A 20248-nucleotide genomic window follows, 5' to 3' on the forward strand; every position below is an offset into this window, starting at 1 on the left:
ATCCTGGAACGCCGAAGAAGAAGAAGAACATGGGATAAGACCGCCATCGCTCCACTTGGTGACGTCCTTTCATACAAAGCCGGGTTTTCCCGTGTAACATGCCCCCAATGGCTTTGCCGTGAGGGCGTAAAACTTACATTTTCTCTTGGTGACGGGCGCTGTGGCAAAGTGGTAAGACGTCGGCCTCTTAATCGGAAGGTCGAGGGTTCGAATCCCGGCCGCGGCCGCCAGGTGGGTTAAGTGTGGAGGTTTTTTCGATCTCCCAGGTCAATTATGTGCAGACCTGCTAGTGGCTTATCCCCCTTCGTGTGTACACGCAAGCACAAGACCAAGTGCGCACGGAAAATATCCTGTAATCCATGCCAGAGTTCGGTGGGTTATAGAAACACGAACATACCCAGTATGCTTCCCGCTCCGAAAGCGGCGTATGGCTGCCTTAACGGCGGGGTTAAAAACAGTCATACACGTAAAATTCCCCTCGTGCAAAAACACGAGTGTACGTGGGAGTTTCAGCCCACGAACGCAGAAGAAGAGGAAGAGGTTCCACTTGGTCACATTCCGAAAATGTACAGCCTGTGTGCTCCTGGTGCACAGTGGCTTTTTTCTCTCAAAGAAATACTTTTGTAAAAGGCACTGGCAAAGAATCCAGCTCATCTCACCAAGCATGACGACGATGATGATGATGATGATGATGATGATGATGACGACGACGACGATGATGATGATGATGATGATGATGATGATGATGATGATGATGATGCGGAATCCACTAAGAAAATTATCAATTGTAATAATACGGAGCTTCACCCCCGAAGAAGAGAGCCAATAGATGTGCAATCTCCCACCAACGTACAAGTACCTAAACACTTAGAACACTTCAATGGATGGTACTGAAGACGTGCAGATTGAGAAGGGTGGAGGAGGGATCGAGGCCAAGCAAAGGAAAGCATGTGTTCGTGATGACACGTACATCATGATCGAGTGTAAGCTTTTTGTTGATGGCCGCGTCGTAGGCTGGCCACGTGTGTGCATAGGACGATCAGAGTCACTCAGCCATCGATTCGGCTTTCGTCAAGTGTGTGCGATGTGAAGAAGAGGTCTGTAAATCTGAAGCCAAGGAGTTGAAGGGGATCTATGGCGTTGTGGTTCGGCTTGATGAAATGGTGTCGGCGTATCAAGTGATATGGAAGGGTTGGCAACATACCTTTTTTTAAGGGGGGAGGGGGGGGGGGGAGGGGGGGGGGGGGAGGCTTGGTGAACAAATATGGGGGATGTGAAGGAGTAATCAGTAAATCTGGAGTTAAGGAATTGGAAGGGATAAGTGTCGTTGTGGTTCGCTTGTTCAAATGGTGTCGGAGTATACAGTAATACGTATGGATGGTGTGCGTGTGTGTGTGTGTGTGTATGTGTGTGTGTGTGTGTGTGTGTGTGTGTGGTGTGTGTGTGTGTGTGTGTGGTTGCGTGTGTGTGTGTCCGTCGCGATATAACCTTGAATGGTTGAAAACGACGTTAAACACCAAATAAAGAAAAGAAAGTGTGTGTGTGTGCGTGTGTGCGCAAAAAAAGCATATTTTATAAACAGAACAGGAAAAGCGCGCATGATTCATAAAAAATGATAGCATTGGCGGGGCTCGAACCAGCGACTTCAGGAACCGCAGCGCAGCGCTATACCACTGACCTATGCGGATAACTGTCGAGAGTGGAACATTTTAGGAATGCCTATTTTGTGAGATGCAAAACACACGGCAAAGCTCACTGTGCAACCCGACTCAGTGAAAGGCCCGTTGGCAGACTATGTCGTGTGAATTAGGTCAGTTCGACCGTCGCTTACCCCGCCGCTTTGCACGAAAAGTTGGATGATATCTGCACGGTCTTCCTACCGCCGGCTCTGTTCTTTTTTTTATATAGTTTTTTTGTGTGCTGCAGTCACGTAGGCCATCTCCAGTTATACACTTTTGAACAAACCGTTATCATATGTTATACCACTTTTAATCCAATCTGCAAAAAAGAGTGGGTTACCTTGACAAATTATATCTTTGTTGTTCCACAACAAACCCAATACAGAATTACCATTATCGACTTGATTATTATTAAGCCATGCCTTCAACACAGCGGACCAAAATTCCGATTTAATACTGTCCAATCCTTTTAATGGTTTGCTATTAATGTTCGCAAAAAACATTCTAAGCGACTCCCAAAACGGAAAAACAGTGCTTTTGGGAGCCATGACCATTTCTGGTCTTCATTTGACAGAGTTAGGTTCACAACCCAGCTTAGCAAAAAGGAACACTGCATCTGTCGCAAATCAATCATATTCAATCCACCTTGCTTAACTTCGTTACATAAAACAGTTCTTTTCACCTTTTCAAATGCCTTTCTGTTGCAGTCTTTTTTGCGCCACACGAAGCGAAACATTAACCTATTAATTTCAGTTAGAACGTCGTCTGGAACAATCAGCGCCTGCATTATATAGAGAAAATGTGGCAGAATAAACGTTTTAAATACACAGACTTTACCAATAATGCTCAAATTCCTTTTCTCCCACACGCAGATGAGCCTTTTCGCAACATTCACTCTCTCTTCCCAATTCTCTCTCACTTTTGACGCACGCATGTAATTACAGAAATATACACCCATAATTTCATTTTGTCTGTACATGCAAAACCGCAACACTCATTCCTACAGTTCTTCCGTGACCCAAACCACATTAGTCTAGATTTTTGGTGATTTATGTTCAAACCTGATATTTCCGAACATTTATCAATCAAAGCCAGGGCTTGGAACATGTCATGTTCATCTTGCATAAACAATGTAACATCATCAGCGTACAACAATACTTTCAAAACTTTATCCATATCTCCGTTGTTCCACAATGACAAACCCTTAATATTTTTGGCCTCTCGAATTTTGATTGCTAACAATTCAACTGCTAATACGAAGGCTAGTGCGGAAAAAAGACAACCTTGCCTTATTCCTGAATCAATATTAAAAATGTCAGATAACCAACCACAATAATCATCAAAACATCAACCCATTTCACAAAATCAATTCCAAAACCAAATTTTTCAAACATCTTCAACATAAACTCTTTGGAAATACAATCAAATGCATGAACAAAGTCAATTGACACCATCAATCCAGGCTTATTATGTAAATCTGCATGTTCTAAAACATCATCAACTAATCGCAATAAGGTTGAGACACGTCTACCTTTTATATACCCAACTTGATCCTCATTCAACACCAGAGAGCCGAAGTGCTAAACATTTTGCTAATAACTTATAATCTGTATTGTCAGTGAAATAGGTCTCCAACACTTTAAATCATTTCTTGATAAATCCTTCTCTTTATGAATCAGTGTAATTGCCGCTTTACACTGTGAATTAGATAGAGTTCCATTCTTAAAAGCAGAGTTAAAAGAAGCAAGTATATACCGGCACCTCCAAAAAAACTTATAAAACTCAACTGTTAATCCATCAATTCCAGGCGCAGAACCATGATTCATACGCTTTAGAGTTGACAAAACTTCTCCTTCTACCACTTCCCCTTCACAACTGTCTTTCTGCTGATTATTCATTTTTAAAACCTTTGTTCCATGTCAATTTTCAAGCTCATGTTTTCCTCATCAATTTGTTGAGCGGTTGGTGGCTTGGTTGGCGTGAATTGAGTGGAAACCGCATCTGTGAAAACGAATTCCCAAAGGGCAGTTAAATATTCTGTATTCTGTGTTCTGTCTATTTCAGCACTACAACGTCCCTGACATCAGTGCCGCTTCGCTAGAGATGCTGGTCACTCGTATGGCCAATGGGTCAGAGGGGGACAAATTGTTGGACGACTACTTCAGGTCAGTATGTCTTAACAGACGACGTTTTGGAATAACTCTTTCTGGGTGGTCACGCACGCACGCACACACACACACACACACAGGCACGCACACGCACACACACACACACACACACACACACAGAGGCACGCACACACACACATACACACACACAGACAGACAGACACACATACACACACACACGCAGGCACACACACACAGACAGACACACTGACACACAGGCACGCACACAGACAGACAGACAGACAGACAGACACACACACACACACACACACACACACACGTACAAACACACGTACACACACACATACACATGCTCTCTCACTCTCTCTCTCTCTCCCTCCCTCTTTCTCTTACTCACACGAGAGTTTTACAAAGGACATTTAGATGGATCCGTCGCGATATAACCGGTTGAAAACGACGTTAAACACCAAATAAAGACAGAAAGAAAGAAATTTAGATGGATTATCAACATTCCCATCAGTTGTGTGTCGTTTGTCCGGTCAAGCTGCGCTAACGCCTGATTGTCACGAGTTCTTCCCACAACTCTTACTTAACTACACAATTGCCGGTGCACTTTGTCGCTCCTGTAAGACATTCTCCGCTAAATCGTGTCTGTTTTATTGCAAAGATTGTGCTGTTTCCTCTCTTTAACCGTTCACTGCCAGTCGTGGCTGTACGAGGACTCACACGCACTTTCATTCAAATGCCTGCAACATTGATTTTGTTCCTTCAGGATACATGTACCTTTATGACATTTTATAAAGAGATTACACGCCGAGTTAAGTGAATATGGAGAATATTTTGTGGAAGTAAGCGCATCATGAAAAATGCGAGCTCCAGTCCAGCAAGCTTTTCCGTGACCGCGAACACAGACTAATATTTTTAATATCCACTGAAACAAGATGTGCAACCCATTTATTCATTTTTTAGTCAGTTTTTTTTAACACCCAAAAAAGGTGTTTTTATGCCACAGTTTAATCAAATCCTAATCTCTCTGTCAAGTGTACCTGCGGAGGTGAGTGATTAATACGCGGCTGTCAAAAGAAATTGTTACATTTACTTGAATTTACATGTTGCATGTCTTAGACTTGATGCTCTCTTCCCATGCGCTTTTGTCCTAGTCTCTCCTTGTGGTCGTTTGTACTTTCTCCCCCCTCCCCCTCCCTTTTCTTTTTTCTCTTCTGTAGATTCTTCTGCTCCTATTTAGTTCCCCATCCTCATTCTTTCAATTTGTTCTTCTGGTTTATTGTTGTTATGTCCACCATTACGAAAATGTGTGTAATTTAGTATTGTTCTGGTCACATGATATAAGCATTTGCTTGAGTGCGTGTCCTAGCTGAGTGTTTTGAACTGTTCATGCGAAGAAATTCTGAATAAAATGTTGTTTTTAAAAACCAAAAGAAATTCGATTAGGCCTACTTTGTTTAAACGTCCACCTTGTTTGTATTTTCCTCGAGTGTTCTTGTCGATTTATTTACCTTATCTCAAATGTACTCTACCCCCCCCCCCCCCTCCACCTTATCTCAAATGTACTCTCCCCCCCCCTCCCCCTCCCCCTCCCTCTTCTATTTTTTCTTGTTTTTGTCTGACAGATTCACGACAGGGGGCGCTAACCAAGGGGACATAACTTGTGATCGGACGTGCAAGAGTCGCTTCCTTTGTGGCTTCCGGCACTATACGTTTGCCGAATTCGACGCATGCGTGGAAGGCTATGTGGGTTCCGCCGTTTCCATTTCCGCTTCTGGACTTTTGATCACTGTCCTACTGGCTTTGCTGACCTTGATGGGAAATTGACCTGTGGTCAGTTTCTCTGGCTGAAAGATTGATTTTGAAGAATGAAATTTGCCTATCTGGCAAAAAGCGGACGAGTGTTCGCCAGATAGATATCAAAACAACCGTTAAATGAAACAAATTTAGACAAAGATCATAAGAAAGAAAGTAGGAAACTCAACAGCAAATCCAAATCGAATGTTTTGTTAACTTTGGAGTTACATTAATTGTTATGTACTGATACTTATGCGGCTTTCTTTAGGCGAATTGTTTTTGTAATTGATGGCTTATTTGGTTGTAGAAGGCTAATTATCCTTAAAGATTATTGCCTTTTATTCTTTTAACTGTAACGCGACTTACAAAGATTGTAATCAGAAATATGCATTTATCTTTTCATAGATTTGCGTGTGTGTAATGCGTTGGTGGGTGTGTAGCAGTCTTGTATGTGTAGATGAAGCTCAATTGCATAATGCGACAAACATGTTTCTCATATCATTTACGTACGCAGCCTCATGAATACAAATGTGCAAATCCTTGGTAGAAAGCAGTTCTGACAATGATGGCCACCTGGGCCATATGTGCGGTATCAACTTTCAGCGTGGCTCATGAAAATGCACCCGAATAACCAGAGCTTTCTTCAGCATAGTCTTTGGAGAAATTATTTACATAACCTAGGCATATCATTTTCATATAATGAGTTTGTGATTCACCAACGTTGTCGTATCACTTTGAATGTGTTCAATCCTAACATAATTCTTGTAAAGAATTCGTTTGTAATAAATAATCTTGTACTCAAATCTGTTGTTATAAATAGTCTTGTAATGTTAATTCTGTTGTAATGATTTTAAAACTGTTCCTTTGAGTACAGGCGCCTGATAAACCTACACATACACTGAGTAGCCTCGTGCTCTCTGGTCCGTGCAGTTATCAATACACAGACAAGAACATGGCCAAGCATTAAGAGCTACTGTGAAAGTGTCTGGCGCCTGTTGTTTGCGTGCAACTCTTTGTGATTGTCTCGTGCCCATCTCAAAATGTATTCTTTAAATGAAATGTAATCATATTCGGAAAAAGAAGAAGAACAAATCATTTGTTAGTATTTGTTGTTCTACTGTCAAAATGAGCGTTCAGCTCATGAGAGAGAGAAAGAGTGTGTGTGTGTGTATGTGTGTGTGTGTGTGTGTGATATAAACATAACAGAGTGAGTGTCACAGTGTGAGTGCGCGCGTGCGCGTGTGTGTATGTTTGTGTGTGTGTGTGTGTGTGTGTGTGTGTGTGTGTGTGTGTGTATGTGCGTGTCACACACACACACGCGGGCGCGCGCGCGCGGGCGCTAGCGAGAATTTTTACACACGAACAAGTGCTCACACTTTATATTCTGTAGTTGTACGTGACGGTCTTCAGTTTTGCTTTACTACACCAACGAATCGTAACATGCTGAAGGGAAGCGGAAAAGCAAGCCTTGCGACTGGCTTTGTGTGTGGATATATCGAACTTGGATGTCCATAATTATTTTACTCGCTTGGCTTGATGAGTTTTGAGAGGACAGACATATCTTTATAATGGAGACAAAGAACAAGGTACGAACAATCTTAAGAATGCAAACGAAACCAAGAGCAACAATTTCTTCTTTTTATTTGGGGTACAACTTTGACACAAAAGGGGAAACAACGTGCGTACTTGCTTACCTGATGCAGACGGTTCTGTTGGCACTGTACTTCAACTGTCGTATCCTAGCTATCACTTGTCTCTATGCTAACTTATTCTAAGTAGTAACTCTATTTCCCTAGCTCTATTTTCTCTGGTCTGGTCTCTTGCTCCGTCCTCTAAGAATTCTCGGCAGTCAGTTCTTTTGTCTTCCCTATCTCCCTAGATTAAGTAAGCTTGGGCCCTGTGCCGTCTTCCCATTGTTGGAGACTGACGTCACAGGGTCCAGCATCGTGGCACCTATCGCCAGGTATCGTACGGCTATAGCGTATTAGGAAATGCCCTACTATACACGCGGCTGTGCACTAGTTACTGGCCGTTACTTATTGCTTACCCAGCGAAATAACGCTTGCTCAGCTACGATTGTACTACGCGATGGCCAAGAGAATTTGTCTGCGTCAGGTTTGCCTTCAACGTACACACATTTACACACTTAAAACAATAATAATACATTATAATAATAACAGCAATATCAACCCGTGATAATAGCAAAGTAATATAAAAAAATTGATTCTTTACTTTTGATCAGTACATTGTTCTATAGTTATGTCAAAAGTCACTAGTGGCTAGTAATGGCCAGAGACCAACCAAGCACTATTTTATAAGCTCGAAAACAACATCACCCAATATCAATAGCAGTCATCACAATAGGTCGCACCAAACAACAGACAAACAAGAGGCGAAGCCTTCAAGGCTCACGTAAGAAATCGACAAACAGTAACACAAACTCAATCACTCCGTCACACATACACACACACACAGTAAGCATAGGTGACACTGTGCAAGAAAGTGAGACACTAGTCACTAGATCTAGATCTGTCTGTCTGCATGTAGCCTACTTACAGGGACACGACTGCCAACTAGTCTCGGCCCGCTCAAAATAAAACTGAATGACCGAGACTTTCAGTAATTCCTTCGCGTGACGTCTAACCCTCTTACGTCATAATGTGACGTCTTCAAATGACGAAATGTTAAAGTTTCTACCACAGACATACATACATACGCACGCACGCACGCACGAACGCACGCACGCACAGACAGACAAAAGTTAGCATCGCATTGGCTACACTTACGTGAGCCAAAAAGACAGACGCTTTGAGAAAAACACACCAGACGCTGCAGAACTGGGACACCGAGACTGTTTCCCCTTCCGGTGGTCTCGGTACAGCCATTATCCATAATGGCGCCTGATCGTTTCTATTTCCAGTAGCTTCCAGACACACAAATCACGTAATCACGCCGGCTATTCTGAAAACCGCAGAACCCCGACAACACACATAGCGTGGAAGGCTGCATCCGATGTATGTAATTGCCGATCAGCTTCGATTTGCCGTGAATTAGGAATAACAAAGCATCATTCAACGCACATAACGACCAACTCTGTCTTTTCAGTGCGTTGGGAAGCCGGTGTCCCGTGTGCGAGAGATCAAGATCATTGCGGTTTTTGTTCTTTCTGAATTGTGTGCAAATAAAGCCTTTAAAGCCTCTCGGGCAGATTATTTGTATTTATCGAGACTGTTGGTTGTATTAGAATCGTACATTTATTTTAATGCTATGTTTGAGTCGTCCGCTTGTCTTCATGTTTATGCGCCACCAATGTAATTTTTTGAGATTGAGATGATACAGTTAAGTTGAATTGAATTGAATTGAATTGAGTGATCGAATGGTTCAGGCATGAGATTCACGTTTAGAAAATAAAGGTATAAGGAATGAAGAAGTGTGTCGAAAGACTACAATTGAAATTTCAAAGCACCTGTAGTAAATATCGAAGGTCCAGCAAGGTAAAAGAAAGTACTTGCACATCTTAAAAGCGTTTTCAAGGGATTACTTGAATGAATCACACTGCCGTGCCTCCCCCTCTGAAAAGTAAGGAAAGCAAGCGGTTAAAAACGGGCGTCGACAGAGCTAATGAACAGGGATGTTACTAAAGAAAAAACAAATGATTGGGTAATTCGGCCGCGGTCGCTGGGGATATTGTCCCGCTGGAAGTATTCAATATAAATGCAATTTTTTGTTTTTGTGTGTGTTTTGTTTTTGTAGTTGCCAAGCACATCATTGTGGGGCTTTTCAATCAATAACATGCATCCGTCTACAATGTATCATTATTCATCCTTCAACATTTATAATAAATAATTATGTAAATGGCAAGTATACAAGACATATATATATATATAGATACACAACATTAGGACATAACAGACAGACGGACATATAACATACCGTTCGCCTACAAGTAAGGCCGGAGCATAACATAACATGCAGATTACAATACTGATATAAAGAAAGAAAGAAAGAGAGAGAGAGAGAGAGAGAGAGAGAGAGAGAGAGAGAGAGAGAGAGAGAGAGGGTAATGGTGGTGATATCATTTATAATGTATACTCTTAGATTTTAATACAAATAATAGATTCTTCTTGAAGTTCCACTCAACAATAATCAAAAGTCACTAAAATACAAGACACCCCTGCACCCATAAGATTGGACAGGGTGACAGACAGATAAGAGGATAAGACAAGCAGACAGACATAAGACATACAGACACTCTTGCCTAAAGTCTTGATGTAACCGAGTGCCGAAACACTACGATCACCTCGGGATGCGAAGTGCAATCAAACAGGATTGAAAATGTTAGGGCTAATTTCTTAGCCCTATAAAAACTGTTATGCAAACCCGAAGGTTTCTATGAACATACAGACAATCGGAAACCACCTGACCCCATCACAAACAGATTTCCACAATCCACGGGTGTTGACTTTTACTGAAGGCCAACAACTCGGGTGCAGAGTCTGCTGTGAAAGGAGCGGTAGCCTCCCTGTCACAATCACCCCCGTTTGAAATGAACTTCGTCCCGAAGTTCCGAACCGGGGGACCACTGTCCATCCCAAGTTCGCAGAATGGGAACAGCACGAAAATGTTCAGTGGTCATATTATGCCATTACCTGAACATATCATGCCGAGTCCCATCCCTGCTCGCAAGCGCCAGATGTAACCGAGTGCCGAAACACTACGATCACCTCGGGAAGCGAAGTGCAATCAAACAGGATTGAAAATGTTAGGGCTAATTTCTTAGCCCTATAAAAACTGTTATGCAAACCCGAAGGTTTCCATGAACATACAGACAATCGGAAACCACCAGACCCCATCACAAACAGATTTCCACAATCCACGGGTGTTGACTTTTAAAGGCCAACAACTCGGGTGCAGAGTCTGCTGTGAAAGGAGCGGTAGCCTCCCTGTCACATTATAAAAACCTACAATTTTAAACTGTGGAAAAAGTGAAGCTGAAATGGACACTTCGCCTTGGTCAATAACCTAACATATATTTGCATAGGGTAACCACTCGGACAAAAATTCAAAATTTCTATTCCTGATAAAAATCTATTTCTTTTCAATATAATATCTTTGTTTTAATATTTTCAAAAAAACACTCAAAAGCGGAACTGAGCCCTGAAGTTTACATTTATAAATATAATATTTTCCTAAAAGAATAATCAAATCTAAGACATTATCAGTGTTCACATTATAATTTTTTTAATTATTATTTCGATTCATTTCATAATCCAAAACGTTCGGAATGAAGCAAATGAATAAAGTACAAGAATTACGAGTTCAGAAAAAAAATTGCCGTAGAAGCGAATCGAACCCGTACCGGGACCACAAAAGTAAGGACTAGCGCATGATCGAGCGCGTTACCAACTGAGGTAATCTGTCGCACTTTAGGCGAGGGAGATTTTAACTTCAAATATTACACTTGAGTTCTCGAGCGTGGCCCGCGATGACTGACTCGAGTTTCCGAGTCTCTCCGTTCGTGTTTGTGTACTGTTCTCTATATTTCACTGTTCGGGGCGAATTCAGTTCATAACTGACCCTACGCTCCCGGTCACTTCGTATACGTTTGGAAAGCAATATGAAGTAGCGATAATTTCAAGCGTGACCGACATTATTGATACGAAATGCATTGACCAATCGCCGAAAAGCGCAGACGTCATTGCATGAAAAATACCCAAAATCCTCTATTCTCGACGACATACTAAGGAGTTAGTTCGGGAGAACGACGATCAATGGACGGTTTATTTTATAAAGGGAAGCAAGCGGTTAAAAACGGGCGTCGATAGCACCAATGGACAGGGATGTGGAACTTGTAGTATTTCATTCACTTGTGACAAAATCCAATACCCTGACTGCTTGCTTTGGCGAATTTAATTTTTTTAATGAATTAATTTATCAAAAAGGCACTATAGTGGCTTTTACGAAATGAACCCAACACAAAATTCCCAGGCTGTTCATTTTTGGTATGTGACCAAGTGAAGGGATGAACCTCTTATCCAATGAGAATGCCTTTAATGAATCAGCACATGTAAAATTGTCTGAAAGAAACTAGTATGCTCCGACAGTGGATCGAACCCGGAATGAAGATACAATGGAACCCCCTTTTAAGACCCCCCAATTTAAGACTCCCTCCTTTTTAAAACCTGTTTTTCTCAGACTTTCTGTTCATAACCTCGGTAAAATGACCCCCATTTTAAGACCACCTCCTTTTTAAGACCCGATTTTCTCATATTTTTCGTCTTCTTGTTGATCACACGTCTATACTGTTAGGCCGGACAGCGAGAGTGCGACGCACTAACCACTGGGCCGTCGATGGCTGTCTAGACAGTAACCATCCCATTGGCATTGGGTCTATTCCTCAAGTTTTTAATTCTCCTTCGGTCTTCTCCCAAAATGTCTGTTCGCAAAGTGGGGCTGTGTCCCGATATTTTTTTTTTAGTGTGTGTGTGTGTGTGTGTGTGTGTGTGTGTGTGTGTGTGTGTGTGAATGTATGTGAGTGTGTGTGTGTGTTTAAGTGTGTGTGTGTGTGTGTGTGAGTGTGTGTGTGTGTGTGTGTGTGTGTGTGTGTGTGAGTGTGTGTGTGTGTGTGTGAGAAAGATAGATAGATAGAGAGAGAGAGAGAGAGAGAGAGAGAGAGAGAGAGAGAGAGAGAGAGAGAGAGAGAGAGAGAGACTGGCAGACAGGACATGCACAGACAGACAGACGGACAGACAGGCAGACAGGCAAGCAGGCAATCACACACACACACACACACACACACACGCGCGCGCGCGTGCGCGCATTTATGAAATAGACCAAATGGGATTGATGGACGTAGACAAACGGAAGCTTCAGAGTAGACATTCTTGCGGAGCAGACCAAACGCTAAATAAACCGTCTGGACACACATTCACAATCACAGGAACCTGAACTTTTTACGGTTAGCAGGTAATCATGTGAATTGCTGTTTAATCAGGTAAATCATCGAGTGATTGAGATACGTACATACTTGAGTATCGCCGATCGCGAGTGCAACTTCAGTTAAAGGTGGTCGTCTACATTTTTGCTTTTTTTCAATAATCTTATGGTTAGATTTCGATACAAAATTATGTCAAATGATGAATAAACCATGGGGAAAAAAATTATAGAAAAAAAATATATATGGAAAAAAAGATTTTATTTTTGGGTCGCGTGACTCACGCTTCCAATATTTTGTTTTCTGTTTGCTGAGAACATGTGCTTTGCCTAAAAATACTGACCAATCAAATTCATGTCACTATGCTTATAGCTACGCCCAAACAAGTGCAGCAACTGTTTGACACTGGAGCGCTGTCCACGCTTTTTTTAAACGCACGAAATGCACGGGATTTGAGAGGAGTTTTGCGCTTGGCATTTTCCAAATAAGGATATCCTACTATGAGTACTACGCTGGAATACTACAATGAATTTTCAAACGGCTACACTGGCTTCGTCTTTCTTTATCGAAAGGGGGTGTATTGTTGATATTTGTTGATAATAGACTCTGCATTTTAATGGTCAAATGTAGACAAAGACCTTTAAAGCACATGTTCTCAGCAAACAGAAAACAAAATATTGGAAGCGTGAGTCACGCTACCCAAAAATAAAATCCTTTTTTACATATATTTTTTTTTCTATAACTTTTTTCCCCATGGTTCATTCATCATCTGACATAACTTTTTAGCGAAATCTAACCATAAGATTATTGAAAAAAAGCAAAAATGTAGACGACCACCTTTAAGGGGAAGTAAACAGTTATCAATATGTCGCGTAACTTTCCAAGGGGCAGTGAACTTCGCCCACGGTTGGGAAGTTGGGGCATCACAAACAAAAAACATGAAACACTGACACACGGTCGAACGCAGACAGGCAGACAGAAAGTGATATAGATAGAAAATATGGACAGACTGGGAATTTTAGTGGTAGCAAGATACATCTCTCTCTCTCTCTCTCTCTCTCTCTCTCTCTCTCTCTCTCTCTCTCTCTCTCTACTTCTCTGTCTCTCTGTCAATCTGTCTGTCTGTCTGTCTATGTCTCTCCCTCTCTCTCTCTGTCTGTCTGTCTGTCCGTCTATCTCTTTCATGCAGACGCGCACGTAGACACAGACAGCCCCCCAAAAACACATGGACGCACGCACGCACATACACACACACGCACACACACACACACACACACACATGCATACAAACACACATACAAACACCCATGCATACAAACACACACACACACACACACACACACACAAACACACACAATATCCTTCACCCACTCACTTGGCCTCCTCTTCTGCCACTACTTGAAAATTGTGAGCTTTGGGCCAGCAAGCAATTTGCGGTGGAAGCAGAAAAGAGAAATGGGAACTCGAAGCTCGTGTGCAGACTGCCTAACGAGCTTAAAGCCAGCCATTCCACCATTACTCCTCTGCACAAATTCAATCGCTGCCAGTCGATCTCCACTTCAGCTCTCGTCAAGTCGTTGGCCTTCGTCCCGGGACAACGACTGTATTCGCTCAAATAAGAAAGGGCGTGTTGACGCGCTTGAGTCAATTTGAAGAGCTTATTTAGACACACGACACTTTTTTTCTCTCCACATTTCTTGCACTTAAAAATACAGGCTCCATGTGCCTGAAACTCCTTAAATTCACGTACTGTTTACCACAATGTTATTGATGGTGTGTGTGTGCTAGTGACTTTAAGTCTCCGTGTGTGTGTGTTATGGAGTGGTATAGCCCTTATTGCGCCAGATGTTATGGTCCTTTATTGGCCGGTTTCTAGACAATCATAAATGCCTCTACACCACTCTATAAATTTAGTATTTGTTTACAGGCTTGAATGTAATCTGAATAGTTGTCCGCTACCGTAGCTTACAAGGCACAAGCGCACACGCACTCACACACGCAAAAACCTGGTGTTAAATGGATCTTGACACTGCCAAGACTAATTATTATTAGTTTACAAAGCTTTTTACATCACAAAATCATTTCCGGGCTTCGACCAGTACTCTAGGCCGACAACACCGCAAGAAACTCTACAGTCCAAGACGCAGACACCTTTTGGCTCAAACAAAGCAGCTTAACAGGTAAGACGAATAGGTATTCTACTGTACGTTACCCTACTGCCATCTTTCGGCTTTCAAGATGTTGGTATGGCTGTAAGTCCTTCAGACGACTGACAAGGATGCACCAGTCCTCACGACACCGCAACCATTGCTTGACGTAGTCCTTGATCCTTCCAGTCCGTCTCGGCGGCTACCTGTAGAACTCTGCCAGCTCTCCATGCCATGGTCATGTACACCAAGCCGCAGTCACCAGTTCAGTTCAGCCTCCGTCGATGAAACCCTCCAGTTGGAACACTGTAAAGTTTATAGTCCATAAATCAACTTGTCTTTAGTTTCTTTCACTCGCACAATAAAAATACTCACTCGTCCAACATATTAAGCTGCATGAGCCAATATAATTATTTACACGTTAATTCCTGTTTTCTAAAGCCAAGAAAACGTTACGTAAAACCCTCACATGTTTAAGCAGTGTAGCACAATAGCTTAGGCCTACACAATAACGTTAAACACAGAACCAGTCACTCTTCTCACATACGACAACATGACATGAAAATATAACCGGTTTCAAACATACCTCAAAAGAGTGTAAAGCCAACATTTAGTACAGTCGCCGGCCTGGCATGAATATGAAAATGGAAGATATCACGTAGACTGATAGGGAAAGTTCGTCAGTCTTCATCCTTCTTCAGTCAGATACCTAAAACAGGAGCCCGTCTGCTAACGTGTTACGAAAAACATGAGTCGAGCTTGGCTCCTTGACGGCGACTGATTTTACAAAGTCGTTCTTGCTATGACATTGCCAGTGAGCTGTCGTCTGCATTACTTGCACGTGAAAAACCTTGTCAGTTACACAAAAGTTCAACTGCGGTCAACGCGACGGTATGCAGCCTATAGCCCTTTCCAATGTCTGACCATCGCTATAGTCTATTCTATTTACAACAATACACATTACCCCAGATACGAGTAAACCGCTTCGTAACATCACCCCCTTTCCTCAAAAGAAAATGAATTGTTGAAAAAACGATGAAATTTTCTGAATCTCGATCAGAGATTATCCAAAAAGTCAAAAGAATTATACACTGGGGTTATGTTCAGAAGCTGTTTAAAAAAATTATCATGAACGAAACTCGAGTAAGACCTTGGCCTTGCAAGAATATGCCAGTCAACACATCAAATCAAAAATCAAATCAAATCTGAAAATGTTACTGGATAAACAGGACAAACAAAACAATCATTCACACCCGTGTAAGCGCACGTGCCTTGAGATAGAAACAATACTGCTAAAGGGTCAAACAAACAAACACTATTGGGCGCCATTTGTTATGGAGTGGTATAGCCCTTATTGCGCCAGATGTTATGGTCCTTTATTGGCCGGTTTCTAGACAATCATAAATGCCTCTACACCACTCTATAAATTTAGTATTTGTTTACAGGCTTGAATGTAATCTGAATAGTTGTCCGCTACCGTAGCTTACAAGGCACAAGCGCACACGCACTCACACACGCAAAAACCTGGTGTTAAATGGATCTTGACACTGCCAAGACTAATTATTATTAGTTTACAAAGCTTTTTACATCACAAAATCATTTCCGGGCTTCGACCAGTACTCTAGGCCGACAACACCGCAAGAAACTCTACAGTCCAAGACGCAGACACCTTTTGGCTCAAACAAAGCAGCTTAACAGGTAAGACGAATAGGTATTCTACTGTACGTTACCCTACTGCCATCTTTCGGCTTTCAAGATGTTGGTATGGCTGTAAGTCCTTCAGACGACTGACAAGGATGCACCAGTCCTCACGACACCGCAACCATTGTTTGAGGAAAGTTCGTCAGTCTTCATCCTTCTTCAGTCAGATACCTAAAACAGGAGCTCGTCTGCTAACGTGTTACGAAAAACATGAGTCGAGCTTGGCTCCTTGACGGCGACTGATTTTACAAAGTCGTTCTTGCTATGACATTGCCAGTGAGCTGTCGTCTGCATTACTTGCACGTGAAAAACCTTGTCAGTTACACAAAAGTTCAACTGCGGTCAACGCGACGGTATGCAGCCTATAGCCCTTTCCAATGTCTGACCATCGCTATAGTCTATTCTATTTACAACAATACACATTACCCCAGATACGAGTAAACCGCTTCGTAACAGTGTGAATGAGTGTATGTGCGCCTTGAGTCGCCTGTTGGTGAGATATGTGCGCGTTATAAATATTCGTATTATTATTATTATTTATTATTAAATGCAGACCGGCACGGTTGGCCTCATGGTAAGGCGTCCGCCCCGTGATCGGGAGGTCGTGGGTTCGAACCCCGGCCGGGTCATACCTAAGACTTTAAAATTGGCAATCTAGTGGCTGCTCCGCCTGGCGTCTGGCATTATGGGGTTAGTGCTAGGACTGGTTGGTCCGGTGTCAGAATAATGTGACTGGGTGAGACATGAAGCCTGTGCTGCGACTTCTGTCTTGTGTGTGGCGCACGTTATATGTCAAAGCAGCACCGCCCTGATATGGCCCTTCGTGGTCGGCTGGGCGTTAAGCAAAAAAAATAAAAAAAAAAAAAAAAAAAAAAAAATTGAAATGCAGTCCAATTTGACCTGGGGATCATCTCTTATTAACGACCACCTGCTTATTGTGACCACCCCTGACGAGGTTCTTTACTGTATAATACACCTTTTCATAACGACCACCTGTCTTTGAGGACCACTTTTAGTTGGACCCTTGGGAGGACTTTACAGACAGGTCCCACTGAAATACATGTGACATATCATTGCTGGGTGAGAAAATAATTGAACGGTTAGTTCAGCCGTAAGTATGAATGAAACTCAAAACCATTGAAAACGCCAAATCGCATTGGCTTCTCAGTTTGGTTTAAACAATTGTATTCATAGAATTACAAATAACAATGAGATCAATGGATAATAACATGATATGCGTATAAACATATCTTCTTCTCTAAACCTCGTATACAAGGTCACACTTCTTCAAGTCCCGAAACATTCCCTTTTTCTATGTAGTCGACACGATATGCTTCTCAAATCAATGATCCTTTCGAGGCAATATGTGAACAATTCAGACTATAATAACACGGCTTCATGCCATTTCCTTTAACATTCTCCTCTTTTTGTCTATGTAGTAGACACGATCGTCTTCCAAAATCAAATAAATGATACCTTCGATATGTGAATAACTCAGACTATAATGATACGGCTTCAGGCCATTGCTTTTAACATTTGTGTCCCCATTAAATTTGATTATTGCAGCACTTGAACTTTACACGGCCGCAATGGGCACAATTCAACTAAAACGCCTGAAACTGGTGATTGATGATACTGTTACGACCAGCGAGCACTGATTTGTTGAATTGAGAAATAATGGATTTCGGCTAGACACTGGCTTACTGCCAGTAATGAAGGATGTGTTGATTCGGACGAGACTGTGCGTGCTTGCTTTAAGTATCGGGGCCGTTTTCAAACTTGTTGGGGTGACTATGAAAGACATGAGGATAACAAAAAGAGAAAGGCACGTAATATGGAACGGTTCCTATAATAAGGACCATCTGCCGAATTTGCCTTTAGTTTGGTTTCAGTTTTTTTTGTTGCTCAGTGTCTAACGCAGCTGGTTAACACAAGTGAGACTGGAAGGTAAACTGAACAGAGAACAATCACCAAGAACAAAGTGAAACTTCTTCGCGAGAAAACAAGCTAGTTATAAGCATACAACCAAAAGTGGTCCATATTACGAACCCTTCCAATATGTCAGTGGTTGCTGAAACGCTGAGGCTAGGCACAAAATGATTGGCTGTCGCAGAGCCAAGATGGCTCGTCGCATAGGCAGTGACTTGCTGGAACTATCAGCATAGTCTGTCGCAAAATTCGCTGTCGCAGTTTGTTGTGGAATTCACATGCCCTATTGCAACCGCCCCCCCCCCCCCCCCCCACCCATACACAAAAACAACAAGATCAAGAACAAGAACAAGAACAAGAACAAGAACAAGAACAACAACATCCTAGAAAAACAGAGAAATGAAATAAAAACAAAATACGTGCCGACGATCCCTGCATTTGCTGTTCATCGTTCCGGAATGCTTAATCAACTTAGATTGGCTGGAGTGGCATGGCTTACGCGAAAAAGTACTGTATAAAAAACAAAGAGAGACGTAGAAAGAGACGTGTAGCTGAAAAGCAAGAAGTATACTGACAGATACACAGAACTGAGCTTCAAAAGTAATGTATGAGGTTTTGAAAAAAACAAAATGGACAGAACTACGGAGAAACAACAGACAGTAAAAGCTAGACTCACAACAATGAACTTCTTACAGACATTCAGTAGTTTTAACGAAGAGAGAGAGAGAGAGAGAGAGAGAGAGAGAGAGAGAGAGAGAGAGAGAGAGAGAGAGAGAGAGAGAGAGAGAGAGAGAGAGAGAGAGAGAGAGAGAGAAGACAAGACAACATCTTTAATATTGAGAGTAATATTCAGGTCTTAGAAAAGCAAGAATATTGCTTTTTTACATCCAGCCCTCGCCCTTATATAGGGTCAACAAGAACAGGAAACAATATAATTAAAGAACTATCACATCAAACTTAAAAATACATTATAACTGTATATACAGATACAAATTTAAAAATAAATTGTCATACTGCATTTTAAATACAATTTCCAATGATAAAAAGTGTCAATTTTTAACATAACTTAATTTAGATCTGCATATTATTATAACTTTGTTTAACATGCACATACATTTTAAATGAATTGATGAACCATTCAGCACATGTTAAGTTGCAATATGTGCGACATAAATTTTTTTTTAAGCTGTCTGTGTTTGTTTTATGCTTAAGAAAAATAGGCAGTGAGTTCCATAGGACCGCACCTGAATAAAGAAGGCTTGATTTGAAAAGGTCAATTCGTGGAGTCGGTTTTATGATTTTTAGTCTGTTATAGTTCAAAATAAAATTATCACGTAATGTCTCCGGTGCATATCCTGACATCACTTTATGCATTATAACACCTTTATTATACATTAATCTTTTTTTGAAATGGTAATACTTGCACATTTTTATAATCAGATTCTGAAGGAGTGTGATTTTTTAGCATAATAAGCTTAACTGCTCTTCTGTGTGAGAGAGAGAGAGAGAGAGAGAGAGAGAGAGAGAGAGAGAGAGAGAGAGAGAGAGAGAGAGAGAGAGAGAGAGAGAGAGAGAGAGAGAGAGAGAGAGAGAGAGAGAGAGAGAGAGAGAGAGAGAGAGAAAGATTGAAATAGAGAGACAATAACAATGACAATGACAATTCTTTATTTAACGAGGGTAATAATAGATTAAGCAGTGATATGTTTGAGAGAGGGAGAGAGAGAGAGAGACAGACAGAGACAGACAGACAGCACAAAACGAGGGTAATACCAGCGAGGCTTCAAGCTTACAAAACTCTGCGGGCAGCTCGAAGAACATAAGACCTGATTTATTCCCGGCGGTCGGATGCTCGGTGCTTGGCGTAAAAACGACATTGTTTCCCCATGGCTGGACCGGCTGACAATCACTGGGTCTTACTGACGTGCG

At 41.8% G+C, this 20248-nt stretch overlaps 1 protein-coding gene and 1 long non-coding RNA gene across 2 annotated transcripts in view; one reads left to right on the forward strand and one right to left on the reverse strand.

The window, feature by feature from the left end:
• The window catches only part of LOC138982522 (acid sphingomyelinase-like phosphodiesterase 3b), a 30555-nt gene extending 23847 nt beyond the window's left edge, over positions 1-6708 (forward strand). Inside the window, exons 7-8 of the mRNA XM_070355827.1 lie at positions 3744-3844; positions 5440-6708. Coding sequence (XP_070211928.1) covers positions 3744-3844; positions 5440-5641 — 303 coding nt within the window. The 3' untranslated portion in view covers positions 5642-6708. The remainder of the gene's footprint in view (positions 1-3743; positions 3845-5439) is intronic.
• A 7849-nt stretch (positions 6709-14557) lies between these two features.
• Positions 14558-16514, reverse strand: LOC138982523 (uncharacterized). Its single transcript, XR_011460886.1, has 2 exons — positions 15279-16514; positions 14558-14998 (listed from the first exon to the last, which is right to left on the reverse strand). It is a non-coding gene; the product is annotated as an uncharacterized lncRNA (long non-coding RNA).
• Positions 16515-20248: the final 3734 nt, after the last annotated feature.

Source organism: Littorina saxatilis, linkage group LG12, assembly GCF_037325665.1.
Source record: "Littorina saxatilis isolate snail1 linkage group LG12, US_GU_Lsax_2.0, whole genome shotgun sequence".
Taxonomy (NCBI): domain Eukaryota; kingdom Metazoa; phylum Mollusca; class Gastropoda; order Littorinimorpha; family Littorinidae; genus Littorina; species Littorina saxatilis.